General features: G+C 39.4%; 1 protein-coding gene and 1 long non-coding RNA gene across 2 annotated transcripts in view; one reads left to right on the plus strand and one right to left on the minus strand.

The window, feature by feature from the left end:
• LOC146477731 (uncharacterized) overlaps positions 1–8,170 on the minus strand; it is a 28,593-nt gene extending 20,423 nt beyond the window's left edge. Inside the window, exons 1-3 of the mRNA XM_085113056.1 lie at positions 7,966–8,170; positions 4,667–4,733; positions 4,156–4,207 (exon numbers count right to left, since the gene is read on the minus strand). Coding sequence (XP_084969182.1) covers positions 4,156–4,173 — 18 coding nt within the window. The 5' untranslated portion in view covers positions 4,174–4,207; positions 4,667–4,733; positions 7,966–8,170. The remainder of the gene's footprint in view (positions 1–4,155; positions 4,208–4,666; positions 4,734–7,965) is intronic.
• Positions 1–21,201, plus strand: part of LOC146477707 (uncharacterized) — a 545,413-nt gene that overhangs the window by 453,267 nt on the left and 70,945 nt on the right. The gene's annotated exons all lie outside the window — the stretch shown is intronic.

The following is a 21,201-nucleotide window of genomic DNA, read 5'->3' on the forward strand; positions in this document are numbered from 1 at the left end:
GTTTAAAATAGGTAAAAAAATAACTTAAAAATAGTCTTGAAAATAGAGAAAAAATACAAAAAAAAAATAGGAAAAAAATAGCTTAAAAAATACATATAAAATAGGCACTATTTTCGTAAGGGCTGAGAGCATAACTGACCCTCTCTCCTCCGCAGAGGTTCAATAGGGTGTAATGTGTATCCGCTGAACGAAGTGAGTGCAGGCGCAAAAGCTGAGAGGGATTGACTTGGCGGCGAACCTCTGCCAGAAGCATGTTGTTTTCTTGTACATCGATAGATTTCTCGGTCATCTCTAAATTTGACAGTTTCATTCTTGGTGGAAGTCAGCATTTACTTTGTCTCTACAGTTTGCGGTCGCTAATTTTAAGGTGAGATTTCACAATTTCGAGGAAAAAGCAAAATCGTTTGTATTCGAAGCCCCCCTTGAAACCCGTGGAGAGTGGACTTAGTACATTTCGCTTCGTGAAAGTCAACAATAGTCACAAAAAAATAATTGCTTTTTCTGGGCTTGAAAGGCCTTTTAGCCTTTTATAACCTTATCACAGTAAATAACAAGCTTCCCGTGAGAACTAAATGCTAATTAAATCACCGAAAGATCATTATAACTTCTTCTGATTAAACTTGTTTACAAGATAAAAATATCAAGTTTGGTCGTTTCGGAGTATAGAAAAAAATACGCTTTGATTAAAACATTACGCTTACTTGCTCTAGTCTCTTTTAAGGCTGAATTGACAGTTTTTGTTTGGTCCCAGCTGGCAGAAATTTCCCCAATAAATCATTTCTTTGCATGCACTCTTTTATCTCCACATGATCGCCGCTCGTGTAACTTGAATTTCATTCAAGGCATCACAGCAAAATAAAAGCGTTTTCTTAACAGCCATCATGAGAGGAACAAACTTTCCCCGATTTCTAAGCATGTAGGTAAGTTTTCGTGAGTAAATCTCCCACATCGCGCAACATGACAATTTCACAAACACCCGCCATTTTCATGACATAAGGACGCACACCACCCTAGTTACAAAATGACTCCCCCGGATCGCAGCCATATTGGGCGTGGTTTCTGGCAGAGGCTCCCGCCGTCGCCTTCCACGGAATTTTATGCCTGCACTCACTTTTCTCAGCGGAGCCTCTGCGGAGGAGAGAGTAACCGACCTACATTGAATTTTAGCCTGGTTTTCGATTTTGCTCAGATTTGTCGGAATTTTTGCTCTTCCTGGTTTTAAAAACATTTCGTGGTTTTACAATCGTGGACAAAACTCCTTGAGAAAACCAATCATGAACAGCACAAAAACCACTTGCTTACTACTTCCCTCTGGTTAATTCTACAACAGAACTTTACTTCTCTCTCCCACCCCCTCCCCCTATGCAATGACAACTGAAACACAGACAGCCAAAAAACCACTCAGACACTTACTGTTTCTCCCTTCTTAATACTACCACAGTTATTTCTTCCTTCCTCCCCCCTCCCCCTTATGCAATGTTGATGTGGGAAGTGATGCTTGCCAGAAAACTCTTTGTGACCCAGAAAACAACATTGAATGGGGGGGGGGGGGATGTGGTGGTTTGCTTGTTTACCAGTGAACGTGCTTGGAAGGGTAATTTTGTTATAGATTTTGTCCACTCCCGTCGGACTCATCGGTTTCCAAATTTTTGGTAGGCTGAAAGTTTCCACAACAGTTACTTCTCCCTCCCCCCTCCCCCTTATGCAATGTTGATGAGGGAAGTGATGCTTGCCAGGAAACTGTTCGTGACCCAAAAAACAACATTGAGTCAGGGGGAGGGGGAAGGGGATTTGGTAGTTTTCTTGTCTACAAGTGAACGCGCTTGGAAGGCAAATTTTTTTTTATAGGTTTTGTCCACATCAGACTCGTTTTCCAAATTATCGGTAGCCTAAAAGTTTCCACTGTCCACGAGCCCTGTTTAGTCGCACCAGTTGTTGTTTCTATAAGTAACGTTTGAGGTGATATCATGGTTTGCTTTTGCGGGTTGTAACAAGCCCAAAATAGATCAAGGCAGTCAGGATAAACAACTTGCGTATCATACTGGCTAGTTGGTTTCGCTTTTGTTTAGTGAAGTTTGTAAACGCACCACATCTATGGATCTTTTGAAAAGTTATGAAATTGACGAATGCAGTTCACAGGAACTGGTCGAAATGTTGTCCAAAGAATCCCTCCTTGGTAGTGATGAATGTGCCGTGGCGAATTTTTCAATTCGATTATCAAATCCCGCGGGAGCATCAGAGACTGGACAATGGTTTTTAATCGAATTGCAGTTCACATGCAAAAGTTTGAACAAATCCGAGCTACATTGAAAAACGGGCTGAAATTCGACATAGGTCGGTTATGCTCCCAGCCCTTCAATTGAATATATGAATATTATATTCATATATTCATTTGGTCAACCCCGTAGGAAATAGCTCATAATTATTGAAATATGAATATTATATTCATATATTCATTTGGTCAACCCCGTAGGGAATAGCTCATATGAAGGTCTGAGAGCATAACCGACTTATGTCGACTTTTAGAGCGGCTTTAGATTTCCCTCGGATTTGTCCGAATTTTGGCTCTCCCTGGTTTTGAAAACATTTCGCGGTTTTACAATCGTGGACAAAACTCCTTGACAAAACCAAACACGAACAGAACAAAAGCCACTTGCTTACTTCTCCCTCCCACCCCCTCCCCCTATGCAATGACAGCCGAACACAGACAGGCAAAAAACCACTCACTTACTGTTTCTCCTTTCATAATTCTACCACAGTTACTTCTGCCTCCCCCCCCTCCCCCTTATGCAATGTTAATGAGGGAAGTGATGCTTGCCAGGAAACTGTTCGTGACCCAAAAGACAACATTGAGTCAGGGGGAGGGGGAAGGGGATTTGGTAGTTTTCTTGTCTACAAGTGAACGTGCTTGGAAGGCAAATTTTTTTTATAGGTTTTGTCCACGTCAGACTCGTTTTCCAAATTATCGGTAGCCTAAAAGTTTCCACTGTCCACGAGCCCTGTTTAGTTGCACCAGTTGTTGTTTCTATAAGTAATGTTTGAGGTGATATCATGGTTTGCTTTTGCGGGTTGTAACAAGCCCAAAATAGATCAAGGCAGTCGGGATAAACAACTTGCGTATCATACTGGCTAGTTGGTTTCGCTTTTGTTTGGTGAAGTTTGTAAATATGAAATTGACGAATGCAGTTCACAGGAACTGGTCGAAATGTTGTCCAAAGAATCCCTCCTTGGTAGTGATGACTGTGCCGTGGCGAATTTTTCAATTCGATTATCAAATCACGCGGGAGCATCAGAGACAAATCCCGCCATGTGCAAGGTGTTTTGCAAGCCTTAGTTGTGGTTTGCCAGGCTTGAAATTCGGTATGTAACGATTAACTTGACAATTTCAAGGCAATGATTCAATAAAAGTACGATTAACATAGATTTTCAACGGTTAACACCGACTGCTCGTGAAAAGAATAGATAGTCAGTACCTTTTAATACAACTGCCGTTAATCGTTGTTAATCGTTGTTAATCGTTGAAATGGCTACATGTCTTCCTGTTAATCGTGTAGAATGCTAGTATTTTGCGTTATCAAGAGTGATATGTCGACAAACGGGACAAAGCTGAATTTTACGCCAGGAAATGGACACATTTTCTCTTGCAGAATGTCACTGTTTACATTTCTGACATTCCTGTCATGACGTAGTAGTTTGTAACAGAATCAAATCAAAGCGTGACAGCATTCTTTTTGTTGCTGCCGCGAAAAAGACTGCTTTCGTCTACTGTGTTTCAAAGACAACGAGTGTATATTGAATACAAGTATTTAATAGTCAGTGCATTGTCCTTTTGGTCATCCAGTGTCTATAATGTTACCGATATATCTTTACAGGATGGTAAAATTTCTCAATGGCATAAATACGAAACACAAAGCGGCGTGAAAAAGATACCGGACAATGGTTTTCAATCGAATTGCAGTTCACATGCAAAAGTTTGGACAAATCCGAGCTACATCGAAAAACGGGCTGAAATTCTACATAGGTCGGTTATGCTCGCAGCCCTTCAATTATTATTACTTTACACCACCAGAGTTCAATGACACATCCAGAAACATTTAAGCTTACAGCTCATCATAATAGACATGGCAAGTTTTGTAATAAAGTCAAAGATAATACCTTTGATAGCCTTGACATCACAGGAAGCCTTTAATCTTGTTGATTACTGAAACTAAAAAAAAAAAAAAAATTAGAAAATTAAACATTTAGTAGGAACTGGGATTTTAATTTAGTTTAGATTTATAATTATGCACATGAAAAATTTTGAAAGTCCTTATAAGAATTAGATTAAAAATTTAAATAAAAATAAAAACTGATTGACAGAAGCAAACAAAAGAGGGAGTTGGGGAGAACTCTAATTAGGTGAATAACTAAACTGTTTATTTTGTTTACCCACAAGACGCCCTAAATTACAGAGATCAAAAAGTGGCAACAAATACATGTAGAGTCAAACAGCAACAGGTTTGGAAACATTCTACTGTACCCTTAGTTTCTTCTTTCCTCGATCATAACAGATGTACCAACCAAAATGCTTTGACTGTAATTCAGACTTCTCTATCATCCATACAACAACAATAATTAATATTAATATAAATTGTTGGAAATTGCTGGTATCAATGTTGTAACTTACCAAATCAAACTCCAAGAACATTTGCACATCTTGAACCAACTCTTTAACACATGAACTGACAGATAAACTGAAATCAAGAGTAGAACAAACACAAACAAAGATAAGTTAGTGCAGTATTCCCCTGCACATTAATGGTTGTAGCCAAAAGTGACATGATGACGAGATCTCTTAAAGTTTATCACATCCATCATTAGTAATAAACATTATTTGTATATTTTTGTCTCGAACCTAAATTTCCGCAATTTTGTTAAAGCACTAAAGTGGCTGGTATGACTTAAATCTGTTGGAATGACCACCCTTACACTGAAGTGACCACTACCCTTTGAAGCAGTCATTATTAGGAAACCCCGTGAAAACCAACCACAAAGCCGGTCTCAGTAAATTATTAATGAACATAGTATTAATATTTATTTTACAATCTCTTGGAAGGATGACCATCTAATGCTAGTGATATATTCTTAAGGTGTCAGTTCTCAAAAGAAATACAACCATTCTGTTTGCCTCAAATGTTGGATAACAAAGAACATATTTGATAAGCTGATGCAAATTAGTCAAAGCCACGATCTTTCGCACACATACTGTATCTGGTGGCAGTTGTAAGTTCATCCCTGCTTACCTCTTGTGTTATGAGGTTTGTGTTACAAGGAAGTAGCTATACATGTATGTATCATGAATTACGAAAATATAAGAGAGTATAACACTTGGGATTATTACAGGTCTACAAGTGACAAACATGTACAGTATTTACAACAACTTTTAACATCTATGAATAGTGAAAGGTTATTGAGTAAGTTTACGACTACAAAATATTTATTAACACTCTTGTTTTGCAGTGCTCGTCAATAGGAACTGTTAAAGTTGATGAAGAAGTTATAAATAATTTTGTATTATGTTTGTTGAGGAAAATACATTTGGTGTTGATGTTGCAATGTTCAATTTTTTTTGTTTTAAATTTTTTATTTAGCTAGATGCTGGCATGTTTACATTTCTGCCAAACTGCTCTTGAAAGGTAGGCTGAAGTGATGACAGTAATATGGGAAAGGAGTTGCTGAATACTCTTGAGATTGCTTGGGCAAGCATTGTACCATTGACTTTTTCTTTTTTTTGAGGGGGGGAACATTGCTTTTTTTACTGGTGTTTGTTAAGCACCTCATGTTGACTGGTGATGAACACAGTCATTAGACAAGGGACAAGTCATGAGGATCATAAAGGCCTCTGTTCTATATTAATTCTAAAAATTAATTCCACCATTATTCTTCGTGAAGTGAGGAATAATAAAATTGTCGGGAAAAAGGCCCAAGCGGGGCTAAGCCGCGCGAATGAATTCAAGCGAAAAATATATTTTATAAATATATCGTTGAAAGTGTCTGTGCTGTCGCCTGGCAACAGCGCAAACAAAGTTTGAATGAGGTCAGACAAAGAGAAGGTTGCTAGGCAGCAACAGGTTGGAAGTCAGGCTGGCGTCAGACGCAACTCATGTTTATTCATTGAGGGCTGAACGTTGTTTATTCATCAAGCAGTGAAAAATGTTAACTATTGGTGAAACACAACCAAATTGCGATGCAAATGAACCACAGGAGGATGCACAAGGAACAAGAGAAATTCACCAAGGGAGATTAAACAACGAAACTCAGCGCGTGCAGTGAAGAAGAAAAAGGCAACAGGAAACCACAGAGCAAAGACAAAAGACAACATCACTTCAAATCGACTGTCTACCTAGCCCTAGCTTTGCAAGGTTTTGTGAGTCACATATTTCTAGTCAAAGACTTATTGTTATTATTATTATTATTATTATTATTATTATTATTACTTAACTATTATTATTGTTGCAGAAAATGTGCAGCAATTGTTGGGTTTCTAGATCGCAAAGAGTTGAAGGAGCTCTGTTTTTCTATATGCATGATTGCAAATATTATCACAAGATTGCAGAAATTGCTCAGTTTGGAGATTGCAAATGGTGGAAAGAGCCCTATTTTAATATGATAACAAAAAAGTAGGAGCAACACAAATTTATCCATTCCCTAAACACATTTTCTGGACATCCAGCCAAATCAACACCTCTTAAAAACTGGGTTCAAGGTCCATACTGTAAGTTGCACCAGTCTCAGTCCATACTGTATAGATGGAGAAAATGAGATTTATTATTTAGTAAGATATTTATTATATTTCTGAGGTTAATCGGGCGCGAGAAAAAGGAAACTTTCAAATTTAGTGGGCTTTACAGTCAAATAGAGCCTGCAAATTTGACCAATCAAAAGAGATACAATAAAAACTAATATGGCATGAATTTTGACATGCAATTGGAAAACACTGATGTGTATATGATTGCACAATAACAATATTTAATGATTTTGAGGGACCACAGAAAACTACAGAAGGTAGAGCAACATGGTTTTAGCATCAACAGTCATTTGGATCATCTTTGATCAACATTGCAGAATTGAAGACAGTAACTAGCAAGATTTCGCACAGCCCCATACTTTAATTATGCAGACATTTTACGACTTAAACACTATTCATGCTCGTTCTTTGTGTAACAGGTATGACAACGTCACATGTATAATTTTATTGGGGCTGTGTGGAAATCTTTTCCAATAAATTGCACCAGAATTTTTGGAGACAGAGTTTGCAGTATTGTTTTGAATCATTTCAAGGCTTTACAATGTATCTCTTAGTCAAAGATCAACCAATTATGGACGCTATTATTATTCGTGGTACAAACAACGCGCCTTTCTAAAGAGGAGCCTGGCCATGCGTGACTGGCTATGCAGATCAGGGTGGCATCTGTAACTGCGTCATAAAAAATTACAAACCAAGAAATGATTGATCTTTTGATCAGCTTCCACCAAAACATTTGATGGAAACGTAGACTTGAACTTACTGTAAGCATTCTGCGATAAATGCGACTCCACAAGACTTTCTTCGGAGACATTTCAGTGAGCTTGAAATTAAGCTTAATTTGCATGTGTCCAACGATCATTTAATCAGAGCCACGCAGAGACCTCGATCAAGTTCAACTTAATCCAAAGAAGCAGTTAATAACAATGTAAAACGAGTTCGTTATTAAGTGAATAGTAAGATTCATCAATTTCAAGCAACAATCTCTGAAACGCGTAAGCTTAATTCCAACGCGCCAATCCTCCGTGAACCATAAGACTTGATTAATCTCGAGCTTTTACAAAAGACCGATCTTCACTGAAAGATTGAAGTGGGTATTGAATCGAGGGTTGTTTGAAAGTTAAAAACGAAGCTAAAGAAAGCATACTATACACGCTATATCCACTTTGTCGTACGCTTACCTTCGATAAATTCGCCAAACGATCAGCTTCACGATTCACGGAGAAAGTTTGCCTACAGCTAAGCTCCATGAAGTTGATTCGACTCGCTACATGTTAACAATCTCGGCAAAAAAAAAGTTTTCTCACCCCATGATTCCAATATTAATGGCGAAAGTACGAGTAAAATATGTTTTAACACGAGAAGGCAGAAGAAAACCTCCTTCGCTTCCTCCTTCTCGGAATGCACGCGTTCATGAAGAAGGGTATTTTCCCAGATTGGGTTTCGTTTTCCAAATATGGAAGTGGTCTGATTTTGGACGAAATGACAGTCGCTTGAAATGAACCCTGGTGCGCTATTATAAATTCGGTTTGTGTCAGAATAAATTCAGTGATAGTTATTTCCTCAAAGAAATTGCTTTCAATTATCTTTTTATGCATACTATCTGTGTGTTCTTAGCCTGCGAGCAAGCTCTATATATCTTTCTCCCTCCCGCCCCCCACCCCCAAGAGAGCTTGCTCGCAGGCTAGTGTGTTCTGTCCCATCGCTGAAAATGCCTAAAATCCAAAACCAAAAGGACAGGCAAATCCTCACTCATGTTATTGAGTGCTTTCCGCTCTTGGGTATGTCAATTTCTGGATACATTTTCAGCTCTGATGTGTAAAGGAAAGCAGTGCTTAAAATTAACGCAAACCACGCGGATGGAAATTTTCGGCCATAATGCTCGTCAGAAGATGGATGACATGCAAAATGTGTGAACATCAGCGTAGATCCCAAAGGGAGTAACAAAAATGCATCACTTTGACCAGAGGCCCATATTTTCAGAAGTACTCCGAATGGAATGATGCGTACCATTTGATTTTCCAACTGAAATTTCCGGGTTTTCCATGTAACTGGTAAGCACCCAAACGCGAAACACCCAAAGCGCCCTCAGTTTCAAACACTGGGATGGTCATTCATTTATTCATTCTTTCATCCGCAGTTCAAATAAATGTATTTGTTGCATTGGGGCGATTTAACTGAAAGCAGTGCTTTTACTGATGAACTAACAACCGTATTTCCAACTGTTGCAGTATGATAAATAACAGTTAAGGTGGAGACTTGAAATAAGACTTGTGTTAAATTAGTTTCCCATAGGCTGTCCCTCATCATTGTTCGATTGTGACTCAGGCGAATATTTACTCTCGTGGTTTGTGGTGTGACCGCTGCAATCACTGTGCTGATTTGCTGATATTCCAGAATTCATTTCAGGACCGATGTTGGAAAAGTTTTTGTTTTAAACGGTTCCAAAAACAATTCAGTGACCTCCACATCAACTGCATTGTCGTAACAGATAATCCTTTTTCATATCCATATGATCTGCAGCTGAGATCACAAATCCGATTTTCGATTCTACCAAAAAATCGCAGCAGTGCGGAAGCTTTCGAGTGCGCTTTGGATAAAATTTTCAAGCCTTCAATTCAGAACTTACCCAGCAGTACTTTCAAAACTGTGTTCGCTCTACTTTGGTTCTGTACAAAAAAAACAAAAAAACAAAAATGGACATGTGCATTGGACAGAAGATGGACCCAAATGAATTTGTGAGGCTACAAGGCTCCATTATGACAATGAATAAAAGAGAAACTCTTCAGCATGTAATCGCTAACAGGCGAGCAAACGAAGAAGATGAAGATGAACAAGAAGAGCGTTTAAACTAGAACAAATGAAAAAACATTAAAGCAAAACTGAAAAAAGATACAAACAACCAACAAACTGTCAACTAGTAACTTACATTGCAGCGTCTCTAAATCCAAACAACTGTAAATACTTCGGCGAACAGAAAAAAAGGAAAACTGCATAGAGTCTGTTGTAGTGCGATTTTTTGCACCACACCGTAAACACGGCTTTTAATCCACAAAATTAACTTTTAAAAAAAGACATGAAACAAGTAAATGCTGATGAAAGGTACGAAGCAACTGACGAACGAAAGTGAAAACAAAAGATATTTTACGCTAAGATCATAGTATACTGACATCTTTCGTTAAACCCCGAATCTGACGCATCATTGTGAATGCTTTACTGACTTCCATTGCTGGCATAGTGTACTCAAAAAAATCATGAAAAAAAAAAAATAATAATAATACTTGAAGAAATTTTTTTTTTATTATTTATTTAGCTTCGCCTAACTAAAGTACAAACAGAATGGAAACAAACAATAGAAACAAAAAAAAAAAAATACCAAAGATATAATAATTAGGCAGGGAGACCACTACAGCGTAGCCAATTACAGCGGATCCCTCGTTAATTATTTATATAAAAAAGAAAATGCTTAATAACTAAAACTACTAATATGTAAGCATAAAACTAGAGGAGACAAGGCGGGAGACCAAATTGCTAGAAGCAGCACGTTGGCGGGCATAGGAGAGACCTCGCTGTGTTACACCTAGGACAGATTGTTCTCCAAGTTCTAATGTCGTCAGCGTCGTACAAGTTCAAAGCCTTTTTATAATATTGAAGTAATAAAGTTTTGAATAAAGCAAAAGAGATGTGACTTGTGCGTAGCTCAGTGGGAAGAACGTTCCATGTACGGCACGCGCGTATGAAAAATGAACGTTGATAAGTAAGAGTTCTGCTTCGGTTAGGAATATAAGTAATAGCACTACTTCTTGATGTCCTAGTAGATCTCGTAAATTGTCTAGTTACAGATAGAGCTTCACTGTCTATGAAAACTAAGTTATTAACAGCTTTGTAGAAAAAAACGATGTCCAAATATTCATGCCAGTATGAAATGGGTAACAAATTTGTTAATTGAAGGCGGGTCTTATAGGTTACGTCGCATCGGAAGGGGAGCTTCAAAATTAGTTTTGTAACACGGCGCTGCACGTTTTCGACTCGTTTAAGTAGGCCAATAGACTGTGGAGACCATACTTGTGTTGCGTAGCCGAGATGACACCGGACGATAGATAGGTAAAGTGTGCGACGCGTTTGCGTGCTTTGAATGTACCTAGAAGCTCGGCGCATAAAGCCGAGGAGTTTGTTGGCTTTCGCACACTGTTCAGTTACTTGTTTGTCCGAGGTGAGATTGCTTGACACCCACACACCGAGGTCTTTCTCTGTATCGCAAGATTCCACCTGGATGATTCAGACCAACTGACAAGATCGTTAAGGTCAGATTGCAAGGCATTACAGTCTGTGATGGAATCGATGCACTTGAAAATCTTGGTATCAAACCAGTCGTGAAGTTTGCCAGTAATACCGTATTGGTGCAACCTCCCAAGTAGCTTGATGTGATCCACTTTGTCAAATGCTTTACTCATGTCAAGATATATAATGTCTATTTGTTTACCAGCGTCGAATTGACCGCCAATGTAATGCAAGACACTGGTGAGCTGAGTCACACAAGATCTACCAGTTAAAAAACCATGTTGTTCGCGGCTAATGAAGTGGGATGTATAATTCCGTAAACCCGCCAGAACACAGCGTTCGAGAACTTTGGAGATGACAGGGAGAAGAGAGATAGGGCGATAATTCTCCACAAGGTCTCTTTTTCCTTTCTTGAAAATTGGTACTATATTCGCGAGTTTCCAGTCTTCTGGAAAAATGCCGAGCCGCAAAGATTTGTTGAATAACATGGCCAGAGACGGTGCGATCTGGTCAGCGGTTTCCTTCAGCAGGCGCACTGGGATTCCATCGGATCCAGTTGCTTTGTTTATATCAAGCTGTTTGAGAGTTGTCAAAACCATTTCCACCGGGATCTCTAGCTCATTTAGTGTAGGGTGTGAGGGTGTGGAAGGTACTGATAGAGAGTGGGCCTCTGAAGGGGCAGTGAAAACCGACACAAAGTAAGAGTTAAACAATTCGGCGATCTGTTGAGGCGTTGATGCTTGAGAACTCTGTTGAGTGTCATCGCCAGAGCTCATCGTTTCAGGGAAGGTCCGCATTCTATTCTTGAGCTTAAGGACGGTGCCTACCGATACCGAAGTATTTTTGTGCGGCCTATGACTATGCGGGAAAAACAGATCTTAGCAAGGTCTCTTGGAATCCAAAAAGAAAATTGGGGGTAACCACGCATTTTTCAGAGATAATTAAGCAATAATATCTCTAAAAAGCGCCAAAATATAAAGCAATGTATGGGATTTTTTCCTAAATTCAAGCTTGATTATCTCTGAAAAATGCATGGTTACCCCTAATTTTCTTTTGAGATACCAAAAGCATTTGCTAAGTTCTGCTTTCTCCGTATAGTTTTAAACCGCGCAAAATTATCCCTGTATTAGTAGGCAGCACCCATAGGAAACCCGAGTATCTCGAGATGCGCAGAACGTATGCGCAATAACAATAGTAGGCACCATCCTTAAAAAAGGACCAAAAGCGTTTAGGCTGCCGCTCGAGATCTGAGTCGAGCGAGCTGAGGTAAGTCTCACGGCTCTCACGGATAAGAGTCTTGGCCTTTGCCCGTAATTGGCGATACTTCTGTTGTTGATGGTCAGTAGGGGATTTCTTTAGCTTTGAGCGAGCAGCCTCCTTTTTCCGCAGAGCGTGGATGATTTCACTCGTGATCCAAGGCGGGGTGTTTTTTCCTTTAATCTTTTTGGTTGGGATAAAATCCGAGACTGCGCTCATAAATGCGTCCTTCCAAAAAGTCCAGTCAGAGTCAATGTCGTCACTGTCTTGAATAAGATGGCATAAGTTCACGGCATCAAGAGCTCCTCTGAGACCATCAAAGTGTCCATTACGATAGTCGTACACTGTTCTTTTTACCCTATGGGTAGCTTTAGTAGAGGCGTGAAATTCAAAGGACACCGTGCCATGGTCCGTGAACACGTCCGATTCTTTTGGACTGAGCACCTCGCATATGCAAACACGGTCCGGCACATTCGTAATTACGAGATCTAACACCCTATCACGGCGGTCGGGAATAACGTTTAATTGCGTTAAAAAATGATCATTAAGAATTTCTACGAACGCCACCTCTTTTGTCCCTCTGGTGTTTTCTAGCGAGTCCCAAGGGATCTTGGACAGGTTCAGGTCACCTCCTATTACCATATTCTCATAGGTTTCAGAAGCATGGTCAAGAAAAATATTAAATTTTTCCAACCAGCAGCCTGTATCATCGTCGGGATCTGGCCAATAAATCGAACAAAACAAAACTTTCTTATTGCAAAAAGTAGTCATCTCAGCGCACACAAGCTCTAAGTCCTCCAAGTTTTCTGCGTCCGGCACATATTCCCGCATTGATTTGAAGGAATTGGCTTTGGCGGCAATAAGAACGCCACCACCATTATCCTGTAAACAATAAAGTCAGAAAGCGGGAAAAGTTCTTGGTCGAGGATGTTAGCATTCAGCCAGGTTTCACTAATTAATACGATGTCGGCGTGTTCGGAAAAGACAAGATCTTGAACCCGATCTAAATTGCTCACTCTTGAAGTCCCAACTTTATGTTGCGATTTCATGCTTCTAGCATTGATCACAAGGCCCTTTAACGGGACACTAGGACCTCCAAACTGCGTTCTCTTTGTGATAGTAGGTCCAGGCTGGCTAATAATGTCGCCACAGAGGAGCAGCAAGCCGATAATGAAGCCACTAGTGCTGTAAAAGTTGCGGTGGCGAGTCGGCACGAAGCGATTGTTTCCACTAATGGCCGAAGGTTGATCAATCGAAGGTTTAAAAAATTTCCATGCCGCGAACTCAAAAGCCTCTACAGGCATCCTCGCAGAGCCAATATCGTTCTCCATCGCTAAGGATGATTAGTTGCGCATAAAAGACCAGAAACAGTAAGGCAATGGAGAAACCTACGGAGCACACGAGTATGCGTCCGGCCGCCATGACACACAGCAGTTCGTTCGCAGTTGATAAGGAAATTTTCATGAAGTTGTCAAAAGTATGTCAAGAAGTTGACGAAAATTATAACCACATCGTTGTGTTTTATAGTAACGTTTTCTAAACAGGGCTTACGATAAACGACACTAAAACTTTCAAAATGGTAAACATGTGGCGAATATGACAGTCATGGGTGAAAGCAGGCTAGTAGAAGATAAACAGTCGATTTAAATGGACATTTAAATCGACTGATAATAATAATAATAATAATAATAATAATAATAATAGTAATAAAAATAATAATAATAATAAAATTGGTACAGTGCTGTTGATTTTGTCACATTCTCTGAACCGAATAACAACAAAGAAAGGACCAGGGACAGTAAGTCAAAGTTATCTTTTATTTTCACCAAATTAATTTCTTTTTTACTATGCATCACAGTTCATTACAGTACATCCTATTTTATAATGTAAGATGTCTTTACATTTTGAGCTTGTAGCCGCCTACCTGGCCTAAACAAGCTCGCCAACGGTGAAGTCAATGTATACAAAAAATTAAGTAACGGACCATTTCCGAGTTGCTTTAATCTCATTACGATAGCGAGGCTTCATGTACTGTTTTTACCATGAAGGTTAATTTTCATTTAAATCCGAACAAAACTAATTTTTGAATAAAAAGCTTTGCTAGATGCCTCGCTTTCCATACTGAGTTTCAAAAAAGGGGAAGTTATTATTCGGCGAAGACGAATCATATAAGACAGTGAAAGCTGTAGCCTCTACGAAGACGTTCTTTGGGCTGGTCACGCATTCATTTCACCCCCTCCCTCTAGGGAGCGACGCTGAATCGATGGCAGGACCACTGGGAGGAATATTGAAAAGGGCGCCTATTCCCAGTCCCCACCGGCATCGGCTTCCTGTCTCGTTCCAGTCTCCACGAATCTGATCACTGACATCCACCACTACAGTCAACTCCTTTTATTGCGGAAACTTTCGGGACAGCGAGTTAGTGTCCTTAATAGCGGGAATATATTTCAGTCAAACGTCTGTAATTAATTTTTGCCGAGGATTCAGTAGCTATCCTTATTATCGGTGTGTCCGTAATATTAGCGAGGTGTCCGCAAGGCGGGAATTGACTGCATCGACCTAAAAATGATCAATATTTCATCAAACAAACATTGCACAAAGGCGAGATCATGGTCAAAAAATTAACTTTTCCTTATTGAATCATTTTTAATCAAAAGGGATTTGCTGAAGCAAAGACATGCAAAAATTACAGAGAGATTTAAGGCTCGACGTTTCGGAGTCATCTTGACTCCATTATCAAGAGAAAAAGTCAGTTTGTGAACGCGGATATTTAAATAGGCTAGAGCTTAAAATAAAATATTTATATGAATCATTTTTACTATAAAATTTTCAATTGTGTACTTGAATTTGAAAGCACTTTTGACCTAGTCGTATTTAATAAAAAATTAGGAAACCCTGACTCTTTGTTATTCAAAACCGAAAACGGTACCTGGTGAACCCCACGTTTGGTGTGTTGTACTGTACAGATATGAAAACCCAGATCACAAACAAGAAAACTCGTCAGGGGTGGGGTCGGGAAAACTTCCCTATATCCTTTCCACCTGAAAGGTGTGTTTTGAAAACGAAGCTGGTGTTTCGAGCGCTCGAACTCTTTTCCTGGTAAAATTCCAAACACACTCTTTTCCAGGCACCTCCTTTTCTCAGTGGTGTTACACCGAACCCTAAAACTGTTTTCCCAACGGTAACAAGTAAGGACTTCTTTTTAACGCCCAAGGCCGGCGCTGGCATAACCTGGGCACCCTGTGGACAGCACTAAATCACTTCTTAACATTGTTTTATCGTGTTCACGGGCAAGCACGGCCGACAAAACCACGAAAAGACCTTATTCGTTGTATTCCCATTGTATTTATTCAGGAAAATCCATTTTTAATTCCGAATTTCAATAACAACATTTATCATCAAACGTTAAGAAAAATTTAATGTCTCGTTTGATCGAGGGGTGATCATGTGATTTATAATGCGACAACATTGAAGCCAACGCTACGTTAATCGATAAATGAACCGTTATTTACGATTAATAAATAAACGATTCTTCGCAATTAATTCCAAATCTAATACTGATTTTATTACTTGTTTTTTTCCTAAACAGAATTATTTAAACCGCTTAATTTAAAGGGGAAGTATCACGCGAATCTGATGTCATTTCAAAACCCCCAAAAATGTTTGTTTGTCAACAGAAACAAAACAATAATTGTCAATTTTTGTTAGAAATTATCACCCAGTGCAATAAAACTGTAGATTAGTGTCTCTGGCCAGAGACAGAGTAGGTCAGAATGGATTGAAACTTGAAAAAATGTTAGGCTAACGTTTTTCAAGTTCTCGCGTTTTTGTTTCCAGAATGCGCTAAAACAGATCACGAGTTGTTCTTTTCAAGAATTGAGTTGATTTCTTTCGTCTCGTTGTTCTATAATCATTTTGTAGCTATGTGAAGGTCTTTACTTCATCATTTTTAACAAAAGAGGCAAGAAAAGAGAAAAAAAAACAACAACAACAACAACAAAAAAACCCAATGACACTTTCCCTTTCACTCAGTAAATATCCCTAAACTCTAACTTGGAATAGGGACTAACAAAACAAAGAACAGACCGTTTCAAGAAAGTAATTTTTTTCTGTCCTCTCTTTGTCTTTCTTTCTTTCTCTCTATTTTTTTCCTTCCTTCCCTCCTTCCTTCCTTATTTGATATTTGATCCCTCTTTTAACTTAGAATTGCTAAGTCCTGCAAATTTTCGGGTGGATTTCATTTGTCGTTCATAGCGTTATTGAGACATTAATTCGGCTTATCTCGTATCCAGATCTTCTCAAACTTTGGGAACGAACACATCTGGGTACGAGATTACAACTCTGCATCTTCAACAATGATGTCATGACAACAGCTATGGGCAATGACTTCACAGTATCGTTATGGTATTGAAATCGCGATCAAATCCAAATATCGTAGTTGCCTCTTCATCGACTGTGAAAAAGATACACTGACCCATCTTAATTTAAAACAGTAATTATAATAATTAAGAAATAATGATAATAGTTTAATAATCACGGCAACAATCGTCAGCGGTTTGGTCGCCAAGCGACCATTCACAGACCGCTGAGAGAAAATTCATGCTGAGATATACTTAGTGTCGTTTAGTAAAGCTGTAGCTCTGTGTGAACCGAACTCACACTAAGTATTGTACTACCAGCGCTATTATGATTATATTAATATGAAAATACTTTCGCAGGCCATATGAATTCCTTTGTTTTCCTGATATGAGCCAAGCTCGTCGTCAGGGTCCTTGCAAATTTCAATATGGCAAGTAGCGAAGATCCAGGTACTCGCTGAAAAATGACGCACTTAATTTTTGTCTTCGCTATGCGTTTGGTAAAGTGCCATATCAGAACCCGAAAAACTCTAGCGAAGACAAAAATCAAGTATGTCACGAGGGCGTTACAAAATGCTCCACGATTGTCACGTGTCTTCGCAGCCCGCCATTTTGAATTTCACAAGGACCATGGAGACGAGGTTACCGTTATAGACTGGGACAACTTTCGCAAAACTGAACTTCTGTTGGCAAATTCAAGGAAAAGTTGATAAACACACTTTTCTAGGTAAAAAGTATGCACAGAACGCGAAAGTTTTGTTTATTAAGCTGGATTTGGTGATTCAGTCATTTTCATTAGCATACGCAATTAAGACATGAAATCGAGGCTACATGTTGTATCTCCTTACAAAACACTTTAAAACGGTTAAAGGGCCACAGTCACCCCCCCCCCCCCCCCGGGACTGTCACGGAGATTCTGTTGTATTTTGGTCAAACCTGCTTAAACATTTGACAAAGGAACCTCTTCTGTAACAAGAAAAAAAATACTCTTAGAGCATCGCGAGGAAACTGATTTCCTCGAGGAAGAATAGACTATTTATCAGTTTCCAGCGATTTCTCAAGAATACACAGGAAGAACTTGAAAAAACTGGCCAATTTTTCCAAGTTGCAATCCATTTCCATCCTAACCATCTGCAGCTATAGATGATTGATACTAGTTTCTACGAACTAGTAGGGTTACTGTTAACAACATTGGACAATTTTTAAACGTTTCCGTTGATACAAATTTAGTAAAATAGGTGACACTGCCCTTTTAAACTTTCAGCCAAATAAGCAGAGGATACATAAAATATGTTTTTAGAAAGATTAGGAGTTTACGACATGCAGATTACGTCACATGACTCTTGAAAACGAGGCTAGAGGCTATATCGTAATTACATGGAGGGAGGTGCACACAAGTCCTCGAAACTAGGAAAAGGAGTTGAAAATAAATTATCTTTTTCTAGTGTGTGATAATACAGCAAGTGAATAAATTGGAAGTTAACATTAAGTCCATTGTGAGCTTCGGTCAGGTGACAGTGTGTCCTTGGCGAGGGCAGTATCGACTCAACGAACGTCCCAGTAGCTGATTGTATGACCGACATTATGAAACATGTCTACAAGTTCCTTCGATCGTGTCGCCTGATGAAGGCTACTGCCAAGACCGACGTGTTTGGGTGTTCACCTCCGGTCTCCTCTCACATTGTACACCAGGTGTTGTGCGATGCTAAGCACTCTAGTTTCCGTACGACCTTCTTGTTTTCTCACGCGAGCATTTTCTCGTTTACCCGGGTGTTCGTTTTCGTGTTCAACAGCTTTATCGCTATCTAAATTACCCTCCGCGTCATCATCGTCATCTTCATCATAATCACCACCATCACGATCAATGATGTCACTGTCGGCTACTTTGTCATCACCATCAGAATCACTCAGCCCATTCTCAAGGAGAGACTGTCCGCCAATCATAAGCCTTATGAACATATACAAACTCTCTGCGACGCATGCGATAGCATCTTCCTTGCAGACGTTCAGGCCCTGGTGCGAAGGCTGCGCTAATGATCAGAGCGAAGCTTCAGTGCCACATGTACCATCAGGAGAAAATCATCTCTTTAATCAGTTTGATAGACGGGGATGACAGGCTCTGACTGAGTTTGTTGATTCAAAATTTATGAGACAGGAATATGGCTGAATAGGCACTAACACTGTTTGGCGCTCAAAAATCGCTTGGTCACGAAGCAGGACAAAATCATAAACGTCTACAACGTGCGGTGCCATGTACTCATTGAATGTGGCCATGCGACTTCTAAACGAGGGAGGGATGTCAATGGCTTGCTCAGCAGCTAGCTAGGGAGTAGTAGCGGAGCCAAACCTCCTTAAGCTCCAAAATATGACCTTGTTCTGCAGACAACAACACTGTTTCACTTTCATCCTTTGCCACATTACTTGACTGAGATACATTTCTCATGCACTTTTTGTAGCAATTTGGATGATATTTGCCCTTCGCCGCGATAAGATCATTTACACCTGTCAAACGTAAGGAAAGGTCGTGCTCACACTTCGCTCCTTCGAGGATCTCTGTCTTGACAAACATGCATAGTTTCCTGTCGGTCGGGGGAGTTCCGCTGCGAAGTGCTTTGCTTGAAGTCAGTCCAGGTGGCGAAAGCGTATATAAAGAATCTAGCGATTTTCTTAATCTACTCATCTTATCCTTATCAGTATACTTTGTATAGCAGCTCTTGTGCCAGTGTGAGTCCTCTGCTTTGTTCGTGTCAGCTGCATTCAAGATCCCGTCGATTGTTTCTGTGATGGCAGTTTCTCTTACTTTTCGTCGCTCCTCGGATGATTCTTTTAGCGAACGCAAACCTTGTACTGTTGCTCTGAACAGGATATCCTTTTTTGACTCCTGGGAGATAATACATTCACTTATGGAAATGCGCAAATCTTTTTAAACTTGCCCTTTCTTCCATATTTTAAAATGTTACCTTTGAAAACTGTTAACACCATCTGCCAAGGATCTCTCACAGTCAACTAGTTCGAATTAGGAGCCAGGCAACTTTTCTTTGTCCGACTGAGACTGAAAAGTGGGCGATGCAATTTAAAACTTTTGAATGAAACTAACATTCTCTTGAGTGAAAATGTCTTTTCCTTGGGGAAAAAAATAATACCTATCAGAAGTTAGTGATTTTCTCCTTTCCAAAGTCTCAGCGCCTTGTTTTGTTTGTTTCTTCGAGTTCGATTTCTTTGCGGAAACAATTACCGATTCCGACACCATCAGCTGAAGTTACGTTTCTGAACAGAATCAGACCGTAAATCATATGAATGGGTTTGCCTCAAATGTTGACTCAAAACATTAATTGTTGTAAAGAGCTTAAAAAAAAACTCAAACCGATTATTAAATTAACCACTTTACACTTAGGACATTGTAAATTGTGTTACCTTTGATATTTTTTGTTTGGCGCTTAAATTTCTGGAATCCCCCCCCCCCCCCCCCCAAAAAAAAAAAAAAAAAAACAGAAAAACAAACAAAGGTTTTTTTGCTCTTCGCGTAGATAAAAAAGAATACAAAATAAATACACAAACAACGAAATTGTTTTCAAGTTCTCCATCCATGTAAGAGTTACATGTAAGAGCTTGAAATTAAAGACTTACGTAAAGGAAGCAGTCCCCATAAATAAGGTCTTGAGACAACATCGTTTCAATGTGTCGTGTATAATTTAAGCAACCCCGATCAAATTATATTATAGAGAATAAAAGAGATAACTATAGTTGGCTGTTTTGGAAAAAAATTCGATTCCAAACAAGCTTTTAAAAAAGGAAAACAGTTTAGCCTCGTTTACATGCCCGATATTTGGTTCCGTTTTATAAACCCAGATTTCGAGATTTAAAACTCACAATCCAGCTTGGTAAACAACTTTTTCGTGTTCAGAACGTAATTTTTAATTCAAAAAGTGTATTTACAAACTTTTCCTCGAATTTGCCGACAGAAATTTTAAAAGCAGCCTTTTTCAGAATTTGTCCCAGTCTAAACTTCGTATAAGAACTAATAAAATCCAAAAGAATCGTGCTATAGAATTCACCCAGCTGCGTAGCCAGTAGCCTGTTGTAGATAGTAATAGGTTTACTTATGACTGCTGCCGATTCCTTCACAAGCCTTGGAAGCAGCATATCGTGGCCATACGATTAACGGACATTCACGTTTAAGAATGTTCTTTCCACTTGCGCTTGATTAGTGTGTACAAAATTAAAACGAAACTGCGCACTTGTGGCCCTCTTCTTTTCAATAAACGTAGAAAATCTCGGGAACGGACACACTTGGCGAATGCCGGCGAATTTAATCGATGTCAATACGCCGATCCCGGCGATCGGCGAAAATCGCAATCGCTGCGCCGGACACACCTGGCGATTTTCGCCGATCGACGTATAAAATCGCCAAGTGTGTCGCTGGCTTTAGGGACTGTGGTTCACGGATAGTTTGGTCGTGAAATTGTCGTGTCGTTTCTTTACACAAGAAGCTTAAATTGATATTGTCTCTCTCTGGCGAGG

The sequence above is a fragment of the Pavona decussata genome, unplaced genomic scaffold (assembly GCF_977016875.1).
Source record: "Pavona decussata unplaced genomic scaffold, jaPavDecu1.1 SCAFFOLD_69, whole genome shotgun sequence".
Taxonomy (NCBI): domain Eukaryota; kingdom Metazoa; phylum Cnidaria; class Anthozoa; order Scleractinia; family Agariciidae; genus Pavona; species Pavona decussata.